Source organism: Muntiacus reevesi, chromosome 1 (assembly GCF_963930625.1).
Source record: "Muntiacus reevesi chromosome 1, mMunRee1.1, whole genome shotgun sequence".
Classification (NCBI taxonomy): domain Eukaryota; kingdom Metazoa; phylum Chordata; class Mammalia; order Artiodactyla; family Cervidae; genus Muntiacus; species Muntiacus reevesi.
Window position 1 is genome coordinate 59703724 of NC_089249.1, and position 21929 is coordinate 59725652.

A 21929-nucleotide genomic window follows, 5' to 3' on the forward strand; every position below is an offset into this window, starting at 1 on the left:
TGTAGCCCACCAGGTTCCTCTGTCCATGAGATTCTCCAGGAAGAATCCCAGAGTGGGTTCCCATGCCCTCTTCCAGGGGATCTTCCCTCTCCCTGAAAGCCCCTTGCTCTACTAACCTGCCCTTAAGAGCTTGGAAGCTTCCCTTGCCCAGGTCACTCTGCCTGCCATGGATGGTCCAGGCCAGCGGCTGACCAGATGCATAGCCCTCTCAGAGCCCCAGCCCGGGGGGCAACTGCCCCCCCCCCCTGCTACTGACCCAGGAGGTGCCTCCTCAGATGGGCGGTGATGGCCAGAGACCTGGCGGGAGTGTCCAGGCTAGAGTCTGTGCAGGCCGGGTGTTCCACCCGTATGCCCACGTTGGCCCGCTGAACGGCTGCCCCTGCCTTGCTCTGCCGCCCGCCCTGAACCCCTTCCCTCCACATTCAGCTCCTCTGTTGCCAGAATGGTGACAGTCCTCAGATGAAGTTGATTGGACCATTGTGTGCAGAGCAAGGGGCTGAAGCCTCGCTTGGCTGGGGCTCACTCTCATGGGAAGTGATCACAGGATTCAAGAATGTGCTGTTTCCGGCTCCAGCGCCCTCATGATAAGAGAGAGAGGTGGTGGCACCAGCCCCCACTTCCCCAGGAGACCACCTAGGAGGGTGCAGAGTGACCCACCCTGCCCAGAGGAGCTGTTGGCTGAGCCCTGAGCCTCACTCCTGCCCTAGGGAGCTCCAAAAAAGGGCAGAGTGGGGTTCTTCCCAGAGTAGGGGCTGGCCCACACTATGGGGAGGGTGCTCAGTTAGGGGGTGTCCCCGGTTGGTGGCCCAAAGCCCGGAAGGAGCTCAGAGTTGAGCAGGTCTGCACATTCAGCTTGTCTGATCCTGGCCCACGAGGGATTCAGTGGGCCGTGTGCCAGTCTGGGGTGGGCTGAAGAGTGTCCTCCCAAATGTGTGTCCATTCAGCCCCTCAGAATGTGCCCTTCTTCGGAGATCGGAAGTTTGCAGATGTTAGCGAGCTAAGACTCGCAATGAGATGGTCCTGGTTCAGGGGGGACCCTGAGTCCAGAGACCTGTGTTCTTGTAAGAGACAGAAGAGGAGGGGACACGGACACAGAGGAGGGGCCACGTGAAGACAGAGGCCGAGACTGGACAACGCGGCCACAAGCCAAAGAGCGCCCGCGGCCCCCAGAGCAGGAAGAGGCCGGAAGGACCCTCCCAGGGAGCCTCGGGAGGGAGCTCGGGCCTGCGGACACCTTGACTTTGGGCCTCTGGCTCTGTGCGAGAACAAATTCCTCTTGCTTGAAGCCACTTCACTGTGGGACTTCGGCGTGGCAGCAACAGCCTCCTCTCCACCTGACTTGCTGAACTCCGTCCAAGGCCCGGGGGCTGGGGGTCAGGCCTGGCTGCTCTACGACGGGGCCGGGGTGCCCCAGCACTAGAGTGACCCGTGAAGGTCTGGACTCAGCTCTCCAGGAAACCTCAGAAGCCATACCCACCGGTCTTAGCTGCCATGATAAGCCCCCAGGGGGCCCCGTGTGGTCACCACCACTGGCCTTTCCCAAGAGCTCAGACTACACATGGGCGGCACGGCCCCGCGGGGTCGGGGCTGTTGGGGGGACGGGCTGGGGCACACGGCGCCTTCTACCTGTGGGGGAGGAGATGGATGTGGGAGAGGGTGGGGCCAGCCAGGGCCTCGCGGACAGCTAGGGACAGTGTCAGCGGCAGAATCCTGGCTGCCGACCAGGTTAGAGGTCTTTGCTGTGGCTCCCCTGGCCCCGACAGGCCCTCGCACGGCTCATCTGCACCCCTTGCCTCCATCATCCTGCCTCTCCTTAGTGCTTGGCTTCCAGGTGTCACGGCTCCGTCCCAGTCAAACCCCCCAGTATCCTGACTCTTCTCCATCCTGATTCCGCCCCTCCCCCGAACAGCCCCAGGCCCATCACCAGCCTCCTGCTGCCAGCCCTCCTGTCTTCCTCAGGCCCAATCCAGCTAGTCTCCACTTCCCCTATGCCTTTTTGCTACTGCTGCTACTGCTAAGTCACTGAAGTCGTGTCCGACTCTGTGCGACCCCATCCCTGGGATTCTCCAGGCAAGAACACTGGAGTGGGTTGCCATGTCCTTCTCCAATGCATAAAAGGAAAAGTGAAAGTGAAGTCGCTCAGTCATGTCCGACTCTTCGCGACCCCATGGGCTGCAGCCTAGCAGGCTCCTCCGTTCATGGGATTTCCCAGGTAAGAGTACTGGAGTGGGGTGCCATTGCCTTCTCCGCTACGCCTTTTTACCACCTACCAATTGCCACCCCCTCTCCTCCCAGCCACCAAGTCCCCAAATATAAAATGGAGATGGTGAGACTGTTCTCCCAGGGGTGTGGGAAAGCCCCTGCTCAAGACCTAAGCCACTGCAGAGGCTCAAAGGGGATTGGTTCAGTTTAGACTTCAGATGTGCCTCCTCCTCCAGGGAGCCCTCCTGGTGCCCTCCATGTAAGTGAATCTCTCTCCTCTGCCCTTCCAGACACATATCACCATTGCCTGTGCCCAGAGAATGGAGCCTGGGACTTCCCTCGTGGCTCAGACAATAAAGAATTTGCCATCAATGCCAGAGACCCAGGTTCGATCCCTGGATCAGGAAGATCCCCTGGAGAAGGAAATGGCAACCCACTCCAGTGTTCTTGCCTGGAGAATTCCATGGACAGAGGACCCTGGGGGGCTACAGTCCATGGGGTTGCAAAGAATCGGACCTGACTAACACACACACACAGACACACACAGAGAGACATGGAGAATGGAGCCTAAATGTTGTCTGTAAACTCCATGGAGGTCCAGAAATGAAGACTCATTTCTTCACTCATTTATTCATCTGACAGTAACTGAGCAACCACTGGCTGCATGGCAACCTCCACTTCTATAAGATGAAGTCAAAGCCTGGGCCTGGTGCTCAAGGCCCATCCTGGGCTGGCCCCTGCATATGTCTCAAACCCTGTCTCACCCACCCCTGGTGCTCCCACAAGCCTGAACCCTCTGCAGTTGCCCCCTCTTCCCCCGGGTCCCTCCCCCGCCCTCACCCCTCACACTCTGCTCTGCTCTTCTCAGCTCTGGAATGTCCTTCAAGGCCCCCCAAGGACACCACTGCCTTCAAGAAGCTACCGCTACCCCTCCCTCAGGTCCCTGGGCTCCCTGCAAGTGGGCCCACTGGGTGCTGGGGGAGCTCCCACAGCCAAGGCACGTCTCACTCCACCTGGGCCCTGTGCCCGGCATGACGCCTGGCACACAGACCCGGCAGGGGCATTGGTTCAGTGAATGAGCTCAGCTCTGGGCTTGGGGGCGGAGGGCATTTTCAGGTCTTCTTTGTCTGGAAAGGCTAGTCTGTCCCTGGCCTGCAGAGCCCCTCAGGCCCTGGTTCCCTGGGTGCAGCCCCCAGGGCTGGAGAGCCAGACCCAGAGGCGTTCCACTCGACTGGCTGCCCTATCTCGGGCCATCTTGCCGCCATGGCGGCCGCTCCTCCCAGCCCAGTATCTGGGGCCCTCATCTCCTCGAGGCGGGGCTGGACTCGCCCTGACTTCTTCCCCACTGTGTCTCGGCTTGAATGTCTTCCTTTATCACGCACCTCTCTGTACCCCACCCCACGCATGAAGCTGGCTGCTCAAGAGGCTCCAACTCAGTTTCTGCCTTTCCTCAGGCTGCTCCTGCTTCCTGGCACCACCCCTTCCTCCAGACTCTCAAAATGAATCAAAGGCCGCCTCCTCCAGGAAGCCTTTCTGAGTGTGTTGGCATGACTCCTACAGGAGTGGGGCAGGGACACAGACCGTGGCCTAGAGGCCTCCCCCACCACCGACGCTTGCCAGGCCCGGCTCCTACCCTATGTGCAAAAAGGGCCCCTGTCTCACACCACTGCCCGCCAGATGAGGGCTGCAGACACGTAACTTCTCTAGTCCCACAGTCTGTTTTCAAATCTTTGCAATTGGAATAGAAAGACCCAACGCTTTGAGCTTAGGACGGACAAGTGATGGCTTGTGCTCAACACTACCCACCCTGCACCTTCAGGGCTCAGTTCACAAACTCCCTCCGCTAGGAGAGAAGCCCAATCTCAGAGAGGTCCAGACCCTCCCTGGATAACTGGGTAACTCAGTGGTCACGCCTGAAGCAGGCCTGCCCCGCCCCGCCCCGCTGCTTGTGTCGCCCCGCCCACCGTCGCCCCGCCCCTCTCACTGGTCACAGCGCCCCGCCCAGTTCCGCGTCGCCCCGCCCCTCCCAGCTCCCGCCCCGCCCACCACCGCCCCACCCCGACCCTCCCAGCTCCCGCACCGCCCACCGTCGCCCCGCCCCGCTCACAGCGCCCCGCCCAGTTCCGCGACGCCCCGCCCCCTCCAGACCCGCCCACCACCGCCCGGCCCCGCCCCGCGCCTGCCCTACCTTCCTGCCCGCCTCGTTGTTGTGCAGGTTCATGAGGCGCCTGGCGTTTTTCTTGATCTCCCGGGCGTCCACGAAGCGCCGGGAGAAGTCGATGCCATAGCGCACGTCGGCGGAGCAGCCGCCCCACTTCCAGCCCTCGGCCTGGTTGTAGTAACCCTGCTTCTCGCGGTCGCAGCCGCAGTTGCTGAGGTTGCCCTGGCTGCAGGCGGCGGTGACGGCGTGGGCCACGCCGGCCGCGGTGATGGCGTACGTGAAGGCGGCCTCACGGCTCCCTGCGGGGAGGGGACGGGTGCGGACGGTGAACCCCGCAGGTCCCGACCCGTGGGCTCAGGGGGCCAGGTGCTGGGCCGTTATCCTGCTGCCGGCCGGCCGTGTGACCCTGGGCCCAGTCCTGGCCCTCTCTGAGCTTCGTGGGGCTGATGGAACCCAACTGGCAGGGCTGTCGTAAGGCCAGTACACCCTGGGCACTCGGTGCGTGCCCTAGCCCTGCCGCCCGCACGGAAGACCCTTCTCTTTCTGGGCCGGGGGTGGGGGGAGTGTGGGGTGGGGAGGCAGTTTCCTCCTCGGAGACAGCAGTCAGGGGTCCTGGGAGGGGCTGTTTGGGCCTGCACCTCTGCCAGCTTCCCGGCGCTGCTCTTCAGGAGTGGACCACCTGTGCCCAGGATCCCTTTAGGGGCGCCCACCCCACTGGCCAGAGGCCAGGCAGATTGCCCCCAGCTTGCAGTGGACCCCAAACCCCTTTGCTGCCATCTTTCTCTCTAACCACCCACTGTCACCCCCTCACTAGGCTCTGGCTGTCTGAATCTTCCTTCTCCATCACTCCTGCCTGCTTCAGGGGCCACTGAATTGCCAGGCTGGGGCGTAGGTCTCCCCTGCCAACCCCACTCCCCAGCCATCCTCCAGGTGGGTGCAAAGTGCAGTTCCGCACACACGTGTACTACAAACACATTCCCTCCCTCTCCTTTGCCTGAGCTGGAAAGGGAAGGTCTGAAGTCCGTGCAGGGTTGGATCACCAGCCCTCTCTCCCTATCTTCCACCCCCAAACAACTCAAATTCCGGGGCTCAAACTCAAATCCACATGCTCCTGGGCGTTTCCTGGTCTTTTGGGTGGAATTTCCTTCCCTTTCATGCCCCAGTTTTTACAACCTTCCACAGCCAGTTCCAATACCTCCTCCTCCAAGCAGCCTTCCCAGACCACCAGCCAGAAGACAGCATGGGCTCCCTGGCCACCCTCAGCAGCAGATCTGACTCTCATTGCTCTTGACAGTGTCCACCTGGTGGACCTTAGCACTGGGCCTTCCTGGTTCCACGTGGGTCAAAGGCCCCTTAGTTGGGCAGTCCCAGCTTGAATTCTTTATTTTCCATGCCCCGTCCCCCGCCTGTGCATCCAGCCATCCCAGCCCCAGTCTCTTGAGCACCTCTCCCCTAGCCCATGAGCAGAGAGGCTCCCTGAGGGCCACGGCCGGGACTGTGTGGTCCCCAGCACCTGCCACTCCGGGCCCGGAGCTCAGTGGTGTTGACTGGACCAAAGCCCGGGTCTGGTGAGCAGGAATGGCAATACCCTCAGCCACAGCAGGGCATGGCCCGGTCAGACTCAGCGGTGCCCTGGAAACCCAGGAGCATATAAGCCCAGCGCTTGTGCCCTATGAGCGCCAACATGCCCCCTGTGCTTGCCTACTGTCCCTGATGTTGGGGTCTGGCATGGTCCCCCCCAGCTTGAGAGAGGGTTGAGAGTCAAGTTAGGTCCATTCCACAAGCATCCACTGAGCACCGACTGCCTGCCCGGCCTTGTCCTGGGTGCGGGCCATGTGCTCTGGGGCCTGCCTCCTCACCCACCAACGGGCTGACGGGGGCTCCTTCGGAGGGGTCCCAACTCCCCTAGCAGGCTCACCCTTGGTGGGGTACTCATCCTCAGCGAGTACCTTCCCTCTGGGGGCTCACCCTGGGGGCTCACCTATCTGGAGTCCCTGCTCCTGGGGTTTCTCCCATTCAGGATGAGGACCAGGGTCTCGGGGGCCCAGGGTGGAGGAGGCTTTGGTCGGCCTCTGCCTCTTGGAGGGGGCCGTGGCTTCCTGGAAACTTCCATCCTCTGAGAAGAGCTGAGGGAAGGGTGGTGTCCAACATCCCTTCCTCCCCAGAAAGACCAGGGGCTGCAAAGGGCACCACCTTCCCAGGGCCTTGCTGCTCATCCGCTCCTCCTCCTGGGCGGCCCATCCTGCCTACACTTTCCCCTCCTGCGTGGGGACCACTCTGATGGCACTGCTCCATCAGAAGTCAGCCTCAGCCCAGTGAGGGGCTCTTGGAGGAGCACCGAGGAGCCCTGGTCCTGCACCATCCAGGCTGCTAGCCGGGAGCACCAGACAGGGGCAGGGAGAGCACGGTGGGAAGTGGGTGACTGAACTCCTTCTGTTCGTGCTGATGTCGCCCGAGCGCAGCAGAACCTGCTGACTAGCTCATGCATGGGCATGTATGGGCAGGGGAGGCGGCAGTGAACTTGGGGGATTCCACGAGAGGAGGTGACCACAGAGCTCTGCGAGGAGGGGCACAAGGAACCACGGAACCTCGAAGGATTCCTCCATCTGCCTCTCGGTGGGGGCTTGGGGGTGGGGTGGAGCAATCAGGGAAGGCTTCCTGCAAGAGGTGACATCTTTAAGTCTTAACAAGAAGTATGTGTTAACTCATCATGGGTGCGTGTGAATGTGTGTGTGTGGTGTGTGTGTGGTGGGTGCACGCTCCTGGTGCGCATACAGTAGGTGCAGAGGTGTACAACAGTTTGGTGTTCCTGGGCTGGGAGTAGGAGATCAAGAGTCATGAAAAAAGAGGTGGCCGAGGTGCCAGGGAGCCAACGTGCCGGTGGCCAGCGACGTGCCGTGAAGTAGGCGGCACTATTGCCGGTGTGGGGGCGAGTGAGAAGCTGTGGGGTTCAGATCTTAGAGCTGACACTGGCTGCTGGGGGTGGGGGCTCCTGGAACTAATTAGCAAGCAGATCAGCGGAGCTGTGCTTCCCTCCTCCTCACCGGCTGTCACAGCACCAGCACCCCTGACCCTTCACACGTGTTCTCATCGACCTGTCCCGATGACTGGAGGTTTTATCCCTACTGCCACATCACAGGTGAGAACACCGAGGTACACAGAAGCTGTGAAGTGAAGGGAAGGGAAAGTCGCTCAGTCGTGTCCAACTCTCTGTGACCCCGCGGACTGTAGTCCATGAACTTCTCCAGGCCAGAATACTGCAGTGGGTAGCCTTCTCCAGGGGATCTTCCCAACCCAGGGACGGAACCCAGGTCTCCCTCATTGCAGGCGGATTCTTTACCAGTCGAGCCACAAGGGAAGCCCAAAAATATTGGAGTGGGTAGCCTATCCCTTCTCCAGGGGATCTTCCCGACTTGGGAATTGAACCAGTGTCTCCTGCATTGCAGGTGGATTCTTTACCAACTGAGCTATCAGGAAGCTGTGAAACAAGGTGTTAATGGCTGAAGCAGGACTTGAACCCGGGCAGTGGAATCCAAGCGCAGCTTTGCAGAGGGAGGGCCTGGGGCGTGGGTCACGGAGGTCATCCTACCCCCCCACCCCCCCGTGGCCCCTTTGCCCTCAGTCATCATGGGCAGGAAGAGACCTGGGAAGAGGACGGACAGCCCCTTGGCGGGGGGATTCTGCCCCTGGACCATCTGTCGACCCCAGGCGTGCAGTGGGGTGGGGGGTGGGGGAATGCTAGCGGCAGGTGAACACCGGTTGGGAGCCCTGGGGAGGCGGAACTAGCCTCGGAGTGGGCCGTGCCGCCGCTGGAGTGTGAGGAATCTCCTCGGTTGTGTAATCCACCAGGAGGCCAGGCCCACGGAGTTAAAAGTCCCAACCAAGCCCTGCCTGAGTGAGCAGGATGTGGGCGTGCCCTCGGAGGCCCTGGACACCCCCCCACCGACCCCTCCATCCTCTTCTTCCCCAAACACCCTCCCTCCCCAGCAGCAGCCAGAAAGGGGACTCCCACACCCCCCACCCCAAAGCGCCAAGCAGGCCAGCAGGTGCCCGGGGCCACGGCAGGCTGCGTGTTTGGAGGGGATTTCACAGAACGCCGCCCCCCGATCTTTTCTGCTCCCGCCTGGTTTCTGCCCGTGCTCAGCTCAGACCCAGTTACTCATCAGTTACTCACCCGTTTGCCACTCCCGCTAATTCCTTTTTTATTTGGTTTTAATGAGCCAAGCCCTCTCATCTCACCATGGAGACAAGGGGGAGGTGAGCATGAGGCAGGCATGGTTTGGGGAGCCAAGGAGTCACGTGGGGTTCGGGATGGAGGGGATCGCTCACCCGCCCCCCTCCACGCTCTGCAGGCGCATCTCATTTAATGCAACAGCTTTGTCGCCCCATTTCACAGAACTGGACGCTGACTCAGGGCTGACTCACAGTGTGCCCGGCCCGGAGGGAGGACATGGCCCGCCCCCCCAGACCAGATCACACCGGGGCTGGCTGCCTATCTCCAGGGTGAGAAGGGGGAGGACTGGGATTAGAGAGAAGCCCCTCAAACCCGTGGGCCTTCTCCCAGCAAACATCCGGGACTCCCGGGCCCCAAGATGCCCTCCAGCCCTGAAGGCCCAGCCGTCCCACCCACCACTCCTTGAAGCCCTGCTTGTCCAAGCCCAAGAGCTGGTCGCCTGTGGGCAGGTGCAGCTGTGCCCCCATGCACACCACTCTGCTGGGATAAACAGCAGCCTGATTCCTTGCCGCCTGCATGGGGGACACCGGCCCCCTCTTTCTGGAGCCCTGCCTGCCTGCCCACATGCCTGCAGCGCACCCAGGCTCTGAAGGCGGATAGGAGGACCCCTGCTTCCAGAAGCCCCCTGTGAGGTGAGATGGCCTCCCCTGGCTCTTGCCAGGTGCCCACGGGCTGCAGGGGTGGAGGGTGGGATCCACGTCTGATTCTTCCGTGTGCCCCCACCCCGCAGCATTACTCCCTGAGCCCGCACATGAGCAGGGCGGGGGCTGGATGCACGACATGGCATCATCCCCTTCTATCTCCACGACCACCCACGGAATAACTCCTCTGGATGAGACCCATCTCACAGATGCGAACACTGAGCTTCAGTGGCAGGAAGTGATTTGCCCAGGCGGCCGCAGCGATGGACACGTGAGCACAGCGGCCGCTCCAGGTGCAGCCGGTGATGGGGGTGGGGAGCTGGGTGGAGGCAGCGGGGACAGTCTGTGTGCAGCCAGCCCTGTCCTGGGGGACACTCTTTGCTCTTGGAGCCCAGGGGCCCCGCTTGGGATCCGGAGCCCACCCCAGACGGATCTGCACCCGCAGACCCCAGAGCCAGCAGTAGGTCCGGCGGTCTGTCTGGCACTCGGGAAGTCAAGGTGGGCTCTATGAGCCCAGCCCTGCCCCCAGTCCAAGGTTTCAGGGAAGCAGAGAGGGAGGTTCGGGCAGACGTGGGGAGGAGCAGGCAGGAGCGCCCTGGCCCGTAATCTCACATCTGCGGTGAGCCCCAGGCCGGTCACAAACGCTCTCTGAGCCCGTGCCCCCATTTGCTCCACGGTCCCAGGACAGCAACCAGTATAAACAGGTGTCGCCCTCACGGACACCAAATGAGGGGGCCACGGCGGGCCGCGGACGGCCAGGTACAGCTCGGGGCCCCTAGGACGGGCCAGGCACCTCTCTGCGCTATCCACGGCCTCCTCCCAGGCAGCCTGCCCAGCTGCCCCCTCCACACACATTCTAGATGAATCCAGAACAGCTGACCCTCGGAGACCACTGCCCCCTAGGTAAACTGACGCGCTGGCCACTCAGAGGCCACCCGGCTCTGCTCCCTTTCCTATTGGTTACTCAGACTTAACCTCGCCTCCCCGAGCAAAGACCCACCCCCCACCCCGGCCACTGATTGCCAGCCAGACCTGAAGTCCAGGGAAAGAGGGTCTTCCCGGATCATCAGGGCCTCGCCCACCAGCCATCCCCTCACCCTGACCTCAAGGAGGACGCTGGGGACGAGGCAGTGATTTGTGAGCAGTTACTGGAGAGGACAGGCTTCCCAGGTGGCTCAGTGGTAAAGAATCCGCCTGCAGTGCAGGAGATACAGGCTGGATCCCGGGTCGGGAAGATCCCCTGGAGGAGGGCATGGCAACCCACTCCAGCGTTCTTGCCTGGAGAACCCCATGGGCAGAGGGGCCTGGTGGGCTACAGTCCACGGGGCCGCAGAGAGTCAGACATGATTGAGTGCCAGCAGACATGCACACACTGCGGGGGACAAATGAGGCGACAGGGTAACGCGGGGGCCTGGGCAGAACAGCGCTCCTCTCGCCCTCCCCGCCCGCCCCAGGCCCCAGGCCCCAGGCACACCTATCTCACGGTCCACTCAAAGTCACATCCCTCTTCCTAGCATCCCGAGGGGCCCGGCACGCTATCTGCAGAAAGCCACGACCAGCACTAATTGAGCTCATGATGACCTGATTAACTGCAGGCCTGGGAGGCAAGGTGAGAAAGGCGCTTGTTCCCTCCGAGAAGGGGAGCTGGGAGGACCTGGGGGGCCATCTGGTGCTACTCCACGAGGAGTCTGAGGCCCAGAGAGAGGCAGCATGCAGCCCAAAGTCACGCAGCAGCCCAGGAAGTGGAGAACCCAGACCTGACATTCTGAAACGACTGAGGTGAGGTCGGAGTCAAAGGTCCCAGGGAGGGGCCTCGGAGTCGGAGCCCTCGAGTTCAGGTCTGGACCCTAAAACTGACCAGTTGGGTGGCCTTGGACCAACCAAGGGGCCTTTGTATGTCTCGGTGTCCCCGCTTTGCAAAATAAGGACAAGAAGGATAATTGCTCTGATACGGCCGAGTCCCCGTGTCAGAGGACCCACGTGTGGTCCCAGGGGCGGGCCTGGCCCGGCACACAGGGGTCGCTAACCTGCGCTTCTTGTCCACACGTGTGTCACACACCACACACGGGCTCCCGTGGTGTGCACAGGTCCGGGCATCCTGTGTACCGCTGCCGGAGTCCTCACACACGTGTCCTGGGTGTATGCCTGGACTTACATGTGCACAAATGCAGTTTCCACGAGCGTGAACAAATGCGTGTCCTTGCTTGTGGCCGACAGCTCGGTTCTGTCAAACCCCACCATTCTGCCAACCTGTACTTCCCCCGCTCTGAAAAAACACAGTATTTTCTACAATTCAGCAATAAAAAGGCAAACAACCCAATTAAAAATGGGCAAAGGGTCTGAATGAACAGCTCTCCAAAGAAGGTATAAAAATGGCCATTAAGCCCACAGAGATGCTCGACATCATCAGCCATCAAGGGAGCACAGCTCAGAGGCACAATGAAAGCATGTCACGCCCACTCTGCTGTCGTTGTCCAGTGGCCAAGGCGTGTCCGACTCCTTGTGACCCCGTGGACTGCAGCACGCCAGGCTTCCCCGTCCCTCACCACCTCCTGGAGTCTGCCCAAGTTCATGTCCATTCAATCAGTGGTGCCATCCAACCCTCTTATCCTCTGTCACATCCACTAGAATGGCTAAAATAAAAAGACATTAACGAGTGTTGATGAGGATGTGGAGAAACCAGAACCTTCATGCACCACTGGTGGGAATGGAAAATGGTGCATTCATTATGCAAACGGTTTGGCAGTTCCTCAAAATGTTAAATACAGAGTTACTCTGTAACCCAGCAACCCCTCCCCTAGATATGAACCCAAGAGAAACGAACACGTGTCTGTGCAACAACTTGTACGTGAATACTCATGGCAGCATGATTCTCAACAGCCAGAAGGTGGGAACAACCCAAATATCCATCAACGGATGAGTGGATAAAGCAAACACGGTCCCTCAACACAATGAAACACTTCAGACACATCGAGGAACAAAGGACGGACTCAGGTTACGATGTGGATGAGCCTTGAGAACGTGACGCTCAAAGGTGCCGGACACAAAAGGCCCCCTATCGATGACCCACTGATGTGAGATGCCCAGGGCAGATGAGTCCACTGGGACAGAAAGCAGACAGGTGTGAGGGGAGGAGACCTCCGAGGTCGCCAAGGGTGAGGGGGACTGGAGGGTGATGGCTGAGAGCACAGCGTTTCTCTTTGGAGTGATGAAAATGCTCTAGAACCGACTCTGGTGATGGTTGCACAACCTATGACTACTCTCAAACCACTGAATTGCATACTTTAAATGCATGGGTTGTACTGATGTGAGCTAAATCTGAATAAAGCCGCTATGCAAACACAGCAGGGACTTCCCTGCTGGTTCGGGGGCTAAGACGCCACACTCCCAACGCAGGGGCCCAGGTTCGGTCCTCAGTCAGGGAACTAGACCCCGCATGCCGCAACCAAAAGTGATCCCTCATGCTGCAAGGAAGATCAAAGACCCTGTGTGCTGCACTGACGCTGTCAAATAAAATAAATATTTTAAAAAAATACAGCAAAAAAAACTGCCCCCAACCAAAAACAAACAAAAAAACCCTAAGCAGTGTTTCAGGGGATTGCACACAACTCATCCTAGACGATTTAAACCTTCATGGGGGTCGCCCCTCACAGTGAGGGTGCTTAGCTCAGAGGAGGCAAGGGACCGGCCCGAGGTCACACGGCAGGCTGACCACAGAGCTGGGATCTGACCCAGGACCCCGGAGCCCATGCTCAGGCCACTCTCCACCCACCAGAATGGAGAACCCACATGGTCTGTCTCCCGCCTCTCTGACCGGACCTGGGACCCAGGCGCCCTACGCCGCCTCACTCCTCCTTCCCTCACGTCCCTGCACTTACCATCCATGTGTCTCCCCGACGCGAGGCACAGTCAGCCCTCCTCACCGACCCCACGGGCTGGAGCCCCCACCCACCCCCAAGCCCAACCACCAAACAGCAGGGTGAGACTGACGGGCCGGGAGGGGCTCGCAGGGCGTGCAGGCAGCCAGCCTCGCTCAGACCCGCGGAGGGTCAGCCGGACAGGCTGGTTGTGGGGAGGCGCTTGGGTGGAGGGCGGCCAGTGCAGGCCCCTCTCAGGAAGGAGGCTGAAGGGGCTTCCCACTAGTGGTCCAGGGACCAAGACTGCACTCCCAATGCAGGGGGCCCACGTTCGATCCCTGATCAGAGAAGCTGGACCACATGCCACAGCTAAAAAGACCCCACATGCCGCGATGAAGGTGAAGATCCTGTGCGCTGCATCTGAGACCCACAGAGCCAAAACAATAAATAAGCAAGGATACCGAAGGTAAGTCCTGAACCACAAGAGAAGTGAGTCGTGCAAAGGCGCAAGGAACAGTGTTCAGGCAGAGGGAACAGCAATGCTAAGGCCCCGAGGAGAGAGTGAGCTGGGGGGTGTGTGGTTTGATGCAGGAGAGACAGCCACACCGTGTTGACTCTGAGAGCCCACAGGGAAGAGTTTACATTTTGTTCTACGAAGACAAAGAGCCCCTGGAAGGGGGTGCTGTGATGGGCCTTGAAAAGGACCCTCTGCTGATGGCAGAGGTGTGGTGGAAGCGGGGAGACCCGTGGGGAGGTTGTGAAAGGGTCTGGGTAAGAAACCCTGATGGCCTGCCAGGTGGACGAGGTAAGTGGCCAGGCTTGGGATACAGTCTGAGGGTCGAGCCAATGGGACCAGCCGGGGGACTGGGTGAGGAGGTTTGGGGAAAGACACGTCCAAAAGGAATGGGCAGCTGGTAGGGCCGTCACCAGGAGAGGCGTGGAGAGGTCCCGGCTGGGGGAAATCAAGGCGCTGCCTTGGCCACAAGTAGGGGGCAGCCGAGCACTCATGCCCTGCCCGGGAGACCTGCAGCCCCGTCCAGATGGCGCTGGGGCTCCTGGGTGGCCCTGGCCCGGTTCTTCACTCCCCAGGTCTGTTTGCCCACGTAACACGGGGGTGGGGCCCAGTGCAGTGGGTTCCAGGCCTCCTTAACAGGAACCTTTGCCAGGCTGGAACTCGAGGTCCAAGTCAGGCTGCCAGGGCTGAAGTAGGGTAGGTGCGTGGGCCAGGGTGGGCTCGCGGGGCCTCCAGGCCCAGCCAGTGGGACACCGCCCGCTGGTGGGCTCCCCCGGTCCTCTGAGACCCCCACCCAATCTGGGCCTCAGACTCCCACGAGCTTGGAAGGTGGGGAGAACACCTCCCCTACCCGCAGTGTGTAGGTGGAGAGACGGAGGCCAGGAGGCACCCCTGGCCGCACCAGCGGCTCCCGGGGTCCCCCAGCAGGGTAGGTGCAGTGCCCGTGTGCCCCCAGAGCTGCCTCACCCCAGCCTGGCCCCTGGGCCCCAGCCTTGGCCCAGTCGCGGGACCTGGGCAGGTGCCCCCTGCCTGCAGGAGGCAGGAGGTGGGGGCAGGCAAGCCCGCAGGGGCCTCGAGGCCGCCGGGCCCCCGAGCCCCATTTGTGTGCCCGAAGACTCAGGAGCCCAGAGCCCCCGCCCCACCAGGGCCCCTGCCGGCCTGACCTCAGGTTCTGGGAGAGGGGGCCCGGCCTGGACCCCCTGAGTGATGCAGAAAGGCTCTCTTGCTCCCTGTTGCCTCTTTCTGTACCTCTTCCCCACCTCTCGGGGTCCAGGCAGTGGCGTGAGGGCTCCGGAAGTGCTCAGCGCACGAGGCTGCTTTTATCACCCATCTCAGAGCGACCTGGACCCCAGGCCTGGGTGGGCGGGCGGGTGGGCGCAGGCCCGCCTCTGTGCTGTGTGTGTGCTCGTGTGCGCGTTGCTGTGTGTGTTGCCCTCCCCGGGTCGCCCTTGCTGGGAGGCTCTGCCGGTCCCTGCCCCCGTCCCCCGTCTGCGTCTCCGTCCCTCTGTCCCTCGCTGCACCCCCCTCTCTCCGGCCCCACCCGGCCCCCACCCCGCTGGTTCCTGGCTGAGTCAGTGTCTCCGCGCTAAGCTCTTCCCCGCCGTTGTCATAAACACAGGGCTGGAAACAGCCGTGCCAGGTCCGAACACGCCGGCACACCCGCGCCCGAGGCCTTTGTTCTGACCTAGCGGGGCCCTCGCACCCGCAGCGGCCTTCCCGCGGAGCCGGGCTCGGGCTGGGCCCGGGGGGCCCGTCTGGCCCAGGGCCCAGGGGTCTGCAGGCCCAGCCGGGCTGGCCTTCCAGGGGCTCCCGTCCTGCCCGGGGCTCTGGGAGTGCAGGCCAGGCGTCTCCCGGGACCCCAGCTTCCGGCGGGCAGCCCCTCTCCTGAGGGGGGTCAGCCCCGGGCAGCCTGCCCTGGAGACGCTACCCTCCTCGTCAGGCCTTGCAGCAAAATCAGCGGATGCCTGTGAGAGGGAACTCGGCCTGACCAGAGCCCCCGCCCCACATCCCGCAGTCGCCCCCTGCCCCCTCCCCAACCAGGCGCCTGGACCCTCGCTGGGCACAGGGCTGCCCTCTGGGGTCAGATGACCATTTCTCACCCATGTGTAACCTTGGGCAGGTCAGGCTTCCGGGGCCTCTGTCTCTGCCATGTGGACAGTGGAACCAGGAGTGAGCGGCATTTGCGTGAGGGCCTGGCCGCAGCGGCCTCAGGAGGGATGGTGCCCCCGCTGCGGCGGCAGGAGGGGCCCACGGGGAGACAGGCTGAGATCTGGGCCAGGCTTGCCCCGGGAGCCCGAGGGTGGAGGCCTGCCCACATGGTGACCTGTGTCCATCGCGGTGGACGGGAGCCCAGAGGCCTGGACCCCTTGTCCGTGGAGCCTTGGGCAGGACCCCGGGGTGGGCGCTGAGGGAACTTCCTGCCCCTATTCTGGGGAGACATTGTCCCAAGTCCTGGGGGAGTCAGGACCCCAGCCTCGGTCCCAGGGCGGGTGGGCAGCCGGGGGCCCCGAGCATGTGAGGCTGTGACCCTCCCCAGGGTCACCTGGTAGGACCGGGGCAGCTGGCCCAGGCTGCTCTGTATTTCCAGCAGCGCCCTCTCTCCACCCACTGCCTGTCCTGTCTGTCCGGGCTCTGCCAGCCGAGGCTGGAAAATTCCCACCCTGGATGAGCGCCAGGCAGGCCTCGAGGGGCCACGTGGAGGAATCGGCCACCGGCCAGCCCAAGCCCCCAGCTGGTCACCGTCGGACGGTTCAGAGCCTGCTTGCCTCAGGAGCCACTGTTCCGGGGAGCTAGGGGCCTTCCGATGTAGGGTGCAGAGCCAGGGCTCCCGGAGTGATCACAGGCCTCATCCGTCCTGAACCAGGAGTGAACCACTGGGAGCGCTGCCCTCAGGGACGTCTTCCCAACTCTGACATTTGATGCCTGGGTGTCCCTAGTCTCTTGGTGACCTGGACCCTGAGCCTTGAGCCTCGAAAAGGTCTGTTCTGCTGCCTCGGGCTGGGCCCCCAGGTGGGGGTGGGGGTAGGGAGTGGCCAGACAGACAGAACAAAGATGCTCATCCCTGAGAGGGTGTGCAGGTTCAAGGCCAGGTCTCCGCCGGGCCTCCCAGCCCCATCGGCTCACCCAAGAGCAGCACCAGGTGGCCTTCATGCCACCACCAGCGCCTGCCCCAGGCCTGACATATAGCAGGCACTCAATGCCTGCAGGCTGAGCCGGCAGGGGCTGCTGAAGGGAGCCACCCTCACACCCACGTGCTGCCCCAGGAAGCAGACGGCGGTGACCCTCTGCCCTCAGCCGAGCTGGAGGACGGTGTCCTGGGAGGAGACACTCAGATCTGGATTCAAACGTCCACTCTGCCCCTGATCAGGGTGACTCAAGGCAACTCCTGACCCCTCCAAGAGCAGTGTCACAAACAGAGGTCCCAAACACGAGACACCGGAGTCACTTCAAATTCTCTAGCAGCCACATGAAGACAAGTGAAGATCAGCAGGTGAACTTAGATTTGGTGACATATTTTATTTAGCCCATATATCCAAATATTACCATTTCAACATCTTAATGTAAAGATCTCCCAGGTCTCCCGCACTGCGGGCGGATTCTCTACCAGCTGAGCCTCCAGGGAAGCCCAGGAATACTGGACTGAGTAGCCTTTTCCTTCTCCAGCGGATCTTCCCGACCCAGGAATCAAACCGTGGTCTCCTGCATCACAGGTGGATTCTTTACCAACTGAGCTATCAGGGAAGCCCGAATATTACCATGTCAACATCTTAATGTAAAGATCACGAAAGAGACATGCTACTTGCTTTTTTCTTTTGACGTCTTTGGAATCTGTCATGTATCCTACACTTACGACACATCGCGGTTTGCACGGGCCATATTTCAAGTGGCTCCCCTGCCTGCGGGGGCCTGTGTCCCCAGAGGGGACAGGGCAGCCCTCGAGCCCTGCTCCGTCCTGGGGACTCAGCTGGCACCTCCCTGAGCCTGCGCTCAGAGGCCCTGGGGCAGGGGTCCAGGCACGCGCAGGGGCACAGGGCTCCGGAGTTACCCTTCCTCCTCCGAGGTCCCAACGGGGAAGCCCCGAGACCGGCCCCTCTCGGACGCGCGGAGGGAGGTCTCTCTGCTCCCTCGGACTGTTCAGGAACAGACGGCCTTTGCTGAGCCCCCGCTGCAGGCGGCCAGCAGGCAGAGGGCCTGCTCCCAACGCCAATCTCACCCACAGAGCAAACGGGCCCCACGTGAGGCGGGATTAGGGGTGGCCCTATGCCTGGTCATGTCCGAGCAGCATGTGATAGGCAGGACTCAGTGTTCCATGACAGCTCAGGGTGCGGGCGGGGGCCGAGTGCCGCAGCCGCAGCCCCCCGTGACCCGTGCCAGAGGGTCTCCGGGGCGCTGGACTCAGCCAGGGGCAGGGCAGCGGCGGCAGGGACCCATCTGGGCCTTCCTGGCCTTCGCAGCACTCGAGCTGCGGGCACCTCCAGCCCCAACCCCTCCTGGGCAGCCAAGGGTCTGCCCATCTTATGGTGTGCTCTGACATTCCCACAGTTCCTGGTAAAACACCACCTGCGTTCTGGCCTCTGGGCTTTGGCTCCTGGCGTTCCCTCCACCTGGGGCCCCCTTCCCTGCTCTCAGCTTCGTGCTGATCTGGGTCACTCTGACAGTCACTGGGTCTCCACGAACGCTCACCCCATCAAGGAAGCGCTCCACAGGACTCCTGGCTCCATCACGGCGCCTGTCAGAAATGCCCTGCCTCAGTCAGGGGCCCTGGGGGCCCCGAGTAGCTAACAGGTGTCCCTGGAATACGAGGTTCACCCCGGAGACTCTCACGTCCCCTCCATCCTTACCCCACACCCCACCCCCACAAGCCCATTGCCAGGTAATGGGAGAGATGCGTTGAAGGGGCCAGGGTGGCCCAACCTCACTCTCGCAATGAGAAAATAGCCCTGGGTGGGCTCGGGGTCCAAGGGTGGAGGCTGCCAGGCATGAGGGGAGACCGCACTGGTAGAGAGTGGGCAAGGGTGGGCCTCAGCTCAAAAGGAAAGAGCCAGCAGACAGAGACTGGCACCCAGAGGGCTGCAGGCCAAAGCTGGCGCAGGGTCATCATAAGAGACGTCAATTTTACATGAAGTAGTAAGCCCCGTCCCTGGGGCATGCAAGTCACAGAACCAGGAGCTGGAAAAGGAGTTGGAACTTGGACAAGGTTGAACAGTGCCTTTAAAGGGTTTCCCTGCAGCTCTCAACATCTGGGCATGGCCCAAGGTCACGGGTAGGACCTGAAGGGGGCCTGTCCCACCCACCCAGGCCATCCCCCCTCGCAGGGCCAATCATTAACGGGCACCGCTCGAGTGACTGCCTGCCCGCCCAGAGCCGGGCTCCGATCCCGTGCCCGGGGCACCCGCGTGCCTCTGACACGGGCTGGCCTCACTTCCTGCTCGTGACTCCCAGCAGCTGAGCCCTGGCAGGAGCAGGGTGCCAGCTGGGACCACCACCGCAGCACCCCGCGGGACTCTGCTGGCCCAGGGCTCAGCCCGGCTCGGCCTGCAGCCAGGGCCCCCCTGGCTGAGAGCTGGGCCTTCCTTAGAGGTCAGCAAGGGGCCGGGGAGGGCACCAGGCCCCGGGCGGGAGCCAGTCTGGTGGTAGGAAGCCTGCCCACTGCGGGCAGAGTGCAGAGGGGCCTCAGGGCAGGGGCCGAGCGACCCCGGGAGGGTGACGCTCCTGGACGTGACTTCGGCCTGGCTGTGGACGAGGAAGAGCCGGGGATGGGTGGAAAAAGGCCCTCCCCGGCCAGTGGGGAAATCGAGCAAGGAGAGCGAGGCAGAGGACCTCCCAGGGTGAGAAGCAGGAGCAAAGTCCCAGAGGAGGGAAGGGGAAGGGAAGGCAGGTGGTGATGGCTGGAGCTCGGCTTCCGAGAAGGGATGGAGGGAGGTAGGGGTGAGGTATGGCAGGCGCTACTCAGACCCCACGCTAAGAAGCCACTTTCATCCTGGGCAGTAGGGAGCTACTTCAGGTTTTGGGGGAAGGGAGTGACAAGGCTGGGGTAAGTAGGAGGCAGAGGGAGGAACTGACAGCTGCCGGCGGAGAGGCAGACCCCCGGGGCCTCTGTGGGAGACCCAGGGGGGTCCTGGCCAGATTAGCGGGTAGAGACTGTTACTGCCGAGACGACGGAGCGGTCAGGCCAGCAGGGGAAGCTGAGGATGGAGCTTTCAGGGGCAGGATGCTGAGTGTTCAGCCGGAGGCGCCCATGGTCAGCCTCACCTAGCGGTCCACGGCCAGGGGGCGGGGGACATGCTGGTCTTGACCCTGGGGGAGAGCTGCCTGGGGTGGGGCTGGGAAGGAGCAACCGGAGAAGCAAGAAGAAGCCCATGGGAACCGAGGTCGGCCAAGGAAGAGGGTCGGTCGACCACACGAAGGTAACGAATGGCCTGGCAGAGGGTGACAAGGGGCATCCCAGGTGGTGCAGTGGTAAAGAATCTGCCTGCTAAGGCAGGAGGCAGAGGAGAGGTGGGTTCGATCCCTGGGTGGGGAAGATCCCCTGGAGGAGGGCATGGCAACTCACTCTAGGATTCTCGCTTGGAGAATCCCCACAGACGGAGGAGCCTGGAGACTACTGCAAAACGTCGGACACGACTGAGTGGCTGAGCATGCACGGGGATGACAGGAGGGGAGCAGAGTGAGGAACGCAGACAGTGAGTGGACATCTCTGCCTAAAGTCTGCCTCTGAAGTGTTCCTGAGAGAGAAACGGGTGAAGCCGAGCCTGATCCCAGAGGAGCTCAGGGCGTGAAGAAGGTCGCAGGCAGAGCCTCCCCACTGCATCGACCCCTCCTTGGCGGTAGGCGCCTCTCTCCGTGGGCAGAGGGCTGGTCTCCAAGAAGGAGCAGCTGGGAGCTGTTAGCCAAGAGCCTTGGAAGCACCAGGGGATGCTTTCAGGAAAAGTGATCTGGGTCCCCTGTTGCGGGGGTGGGCCAGTCCCTGGTGGGGGTTGGGGGGGCAACAGCACTCCTCTGGGCTTTGCAGAGGGCATCGTGTGGAGCCTGGCATTTCCTGGGTACTCTTGGTGAGCCTCCCCGCCCGGGACGTGGCCCTGAGGAGAGGCACAGGGTGGCCAGCTCCCCCTCACCGCCTGTGTCTCAAGGTCCTAAGTGGAGGGCAAGCTCCTACCTCTCTTCAGGCCATGGACCATGTCCACCGAGGTCCCCTATGCCCAGGGAGGCAGGCAGGGCTATCAGAAGGGGGGGATCTGAACCCAGCTCCCCCGAGTGGCCATGGACCTCCGTGTTCTGGGAGCCCCGGGTCTCGGGGGAGGGGTGCCAGGCAGCTGAGTGGGCACCAGGGCCCAGGCCCTCCCAGCCGCGGCGGGTGTGGAGGCAGCCCCGCCCTCTCTGCTGGCACCGGGAGAGGGGAAGCCGCTCCTGGGTGGTGGGCCCCTCCGGGAGGGGGGCGGTCCCACCCTCCTGGGGCTGCCAGGTGCCACCCACAGGCTGCCCACCGCAAAGGGGCCCTGGGGATTCCCCTGTGCCCCCCCAGCCCCACACAGGCGCTCCGAGCCCCAGGAGCTCAGCGCTGGCCTGGGTCCCGGCGGCTGCGGCTCCGCTCGGCAGGCAGGCCCGGGCTCCCTGGGAGGGACCTGAGGTGCGCACACATTTGGAGGCCTGCCCTGTGCCCCCAGCGGGGGCCTGGGGTCACAGCAGGCCAGGCACTGCGCCCCGTCCTCACTCCCCGCCCTCTGACACTCCTGGAAGGGGCAGGCCGGCTCGCCGCGCCCCCCAGCCCCGCTTGGGCAGCAGCTGATTATTAAGCACCTACGGCTACCCAGGCGGCGCTAGTGGAAGAGAATCCACCCACCGATACAGGAGGTGCAAGACGCAGGAGACTTTATGGGTGCGATCCCTGGGTCGGGAAGATCCCTGGAGAAGGGATAGGCTACCTACTCCAGTATTCATAAGCTTCCCTGGTGGCTCAGACGGTAAAGAACCCGCCTGCAATGTGGGAGACCTGGGTTCGATCCCTGGGTCGGGAAGATCCCCTGGAGGAGGGCATGGCAATCCACTCCAGTATTCTTGCCTGGAGAATTCCATGGACAGAGGAGTCTGGAGGGCTACAGCCCATGGGGTCCCAAAGTGTTGGACATGACAAGCGACTTAGCCCGCACGCAGGCGGGCCCTGGGATGGGGACCCAGACAGATGAGGAAACTGACGCTTGAGCGCCAGGCCAAAGGTCACACAGCGGCTCCAATTAGGTCGGACTCCGCAAGCCTCACGCGCTTCTCCCTTTAGTCCTGTCTCCTTCCCCAGAAAGCAGGCTCGAGGGAGCCTACCCATGCG

At 62.2% G+C, this 21929-nt stretch overlaps 1 protein-coding gene across 2 annotated transcripts in view; it reads right to left on the bottom strand.

The window, feature by feature from the left end:
• WNT7B (Wnt family member 7B) overlaps positions 1 to 21929 on the bottom strand; it is a 51810-nt gene that overhangs the window by 2255 nt on the left and 27626 nt on the right. For both annotated transcript variants that reach the window (XM_065945401.1, XM_065945395.1), the window contains exon 3: positions 4391 to 4662. In XM_065945401.1, coding sequence (XP_065801473.1) covers positions 4391 to 4662 — 272 coding nt within the window. The remainder of the gene's footprint in view (positions 1 to 4390; positions 4663 to 21929) is intronic.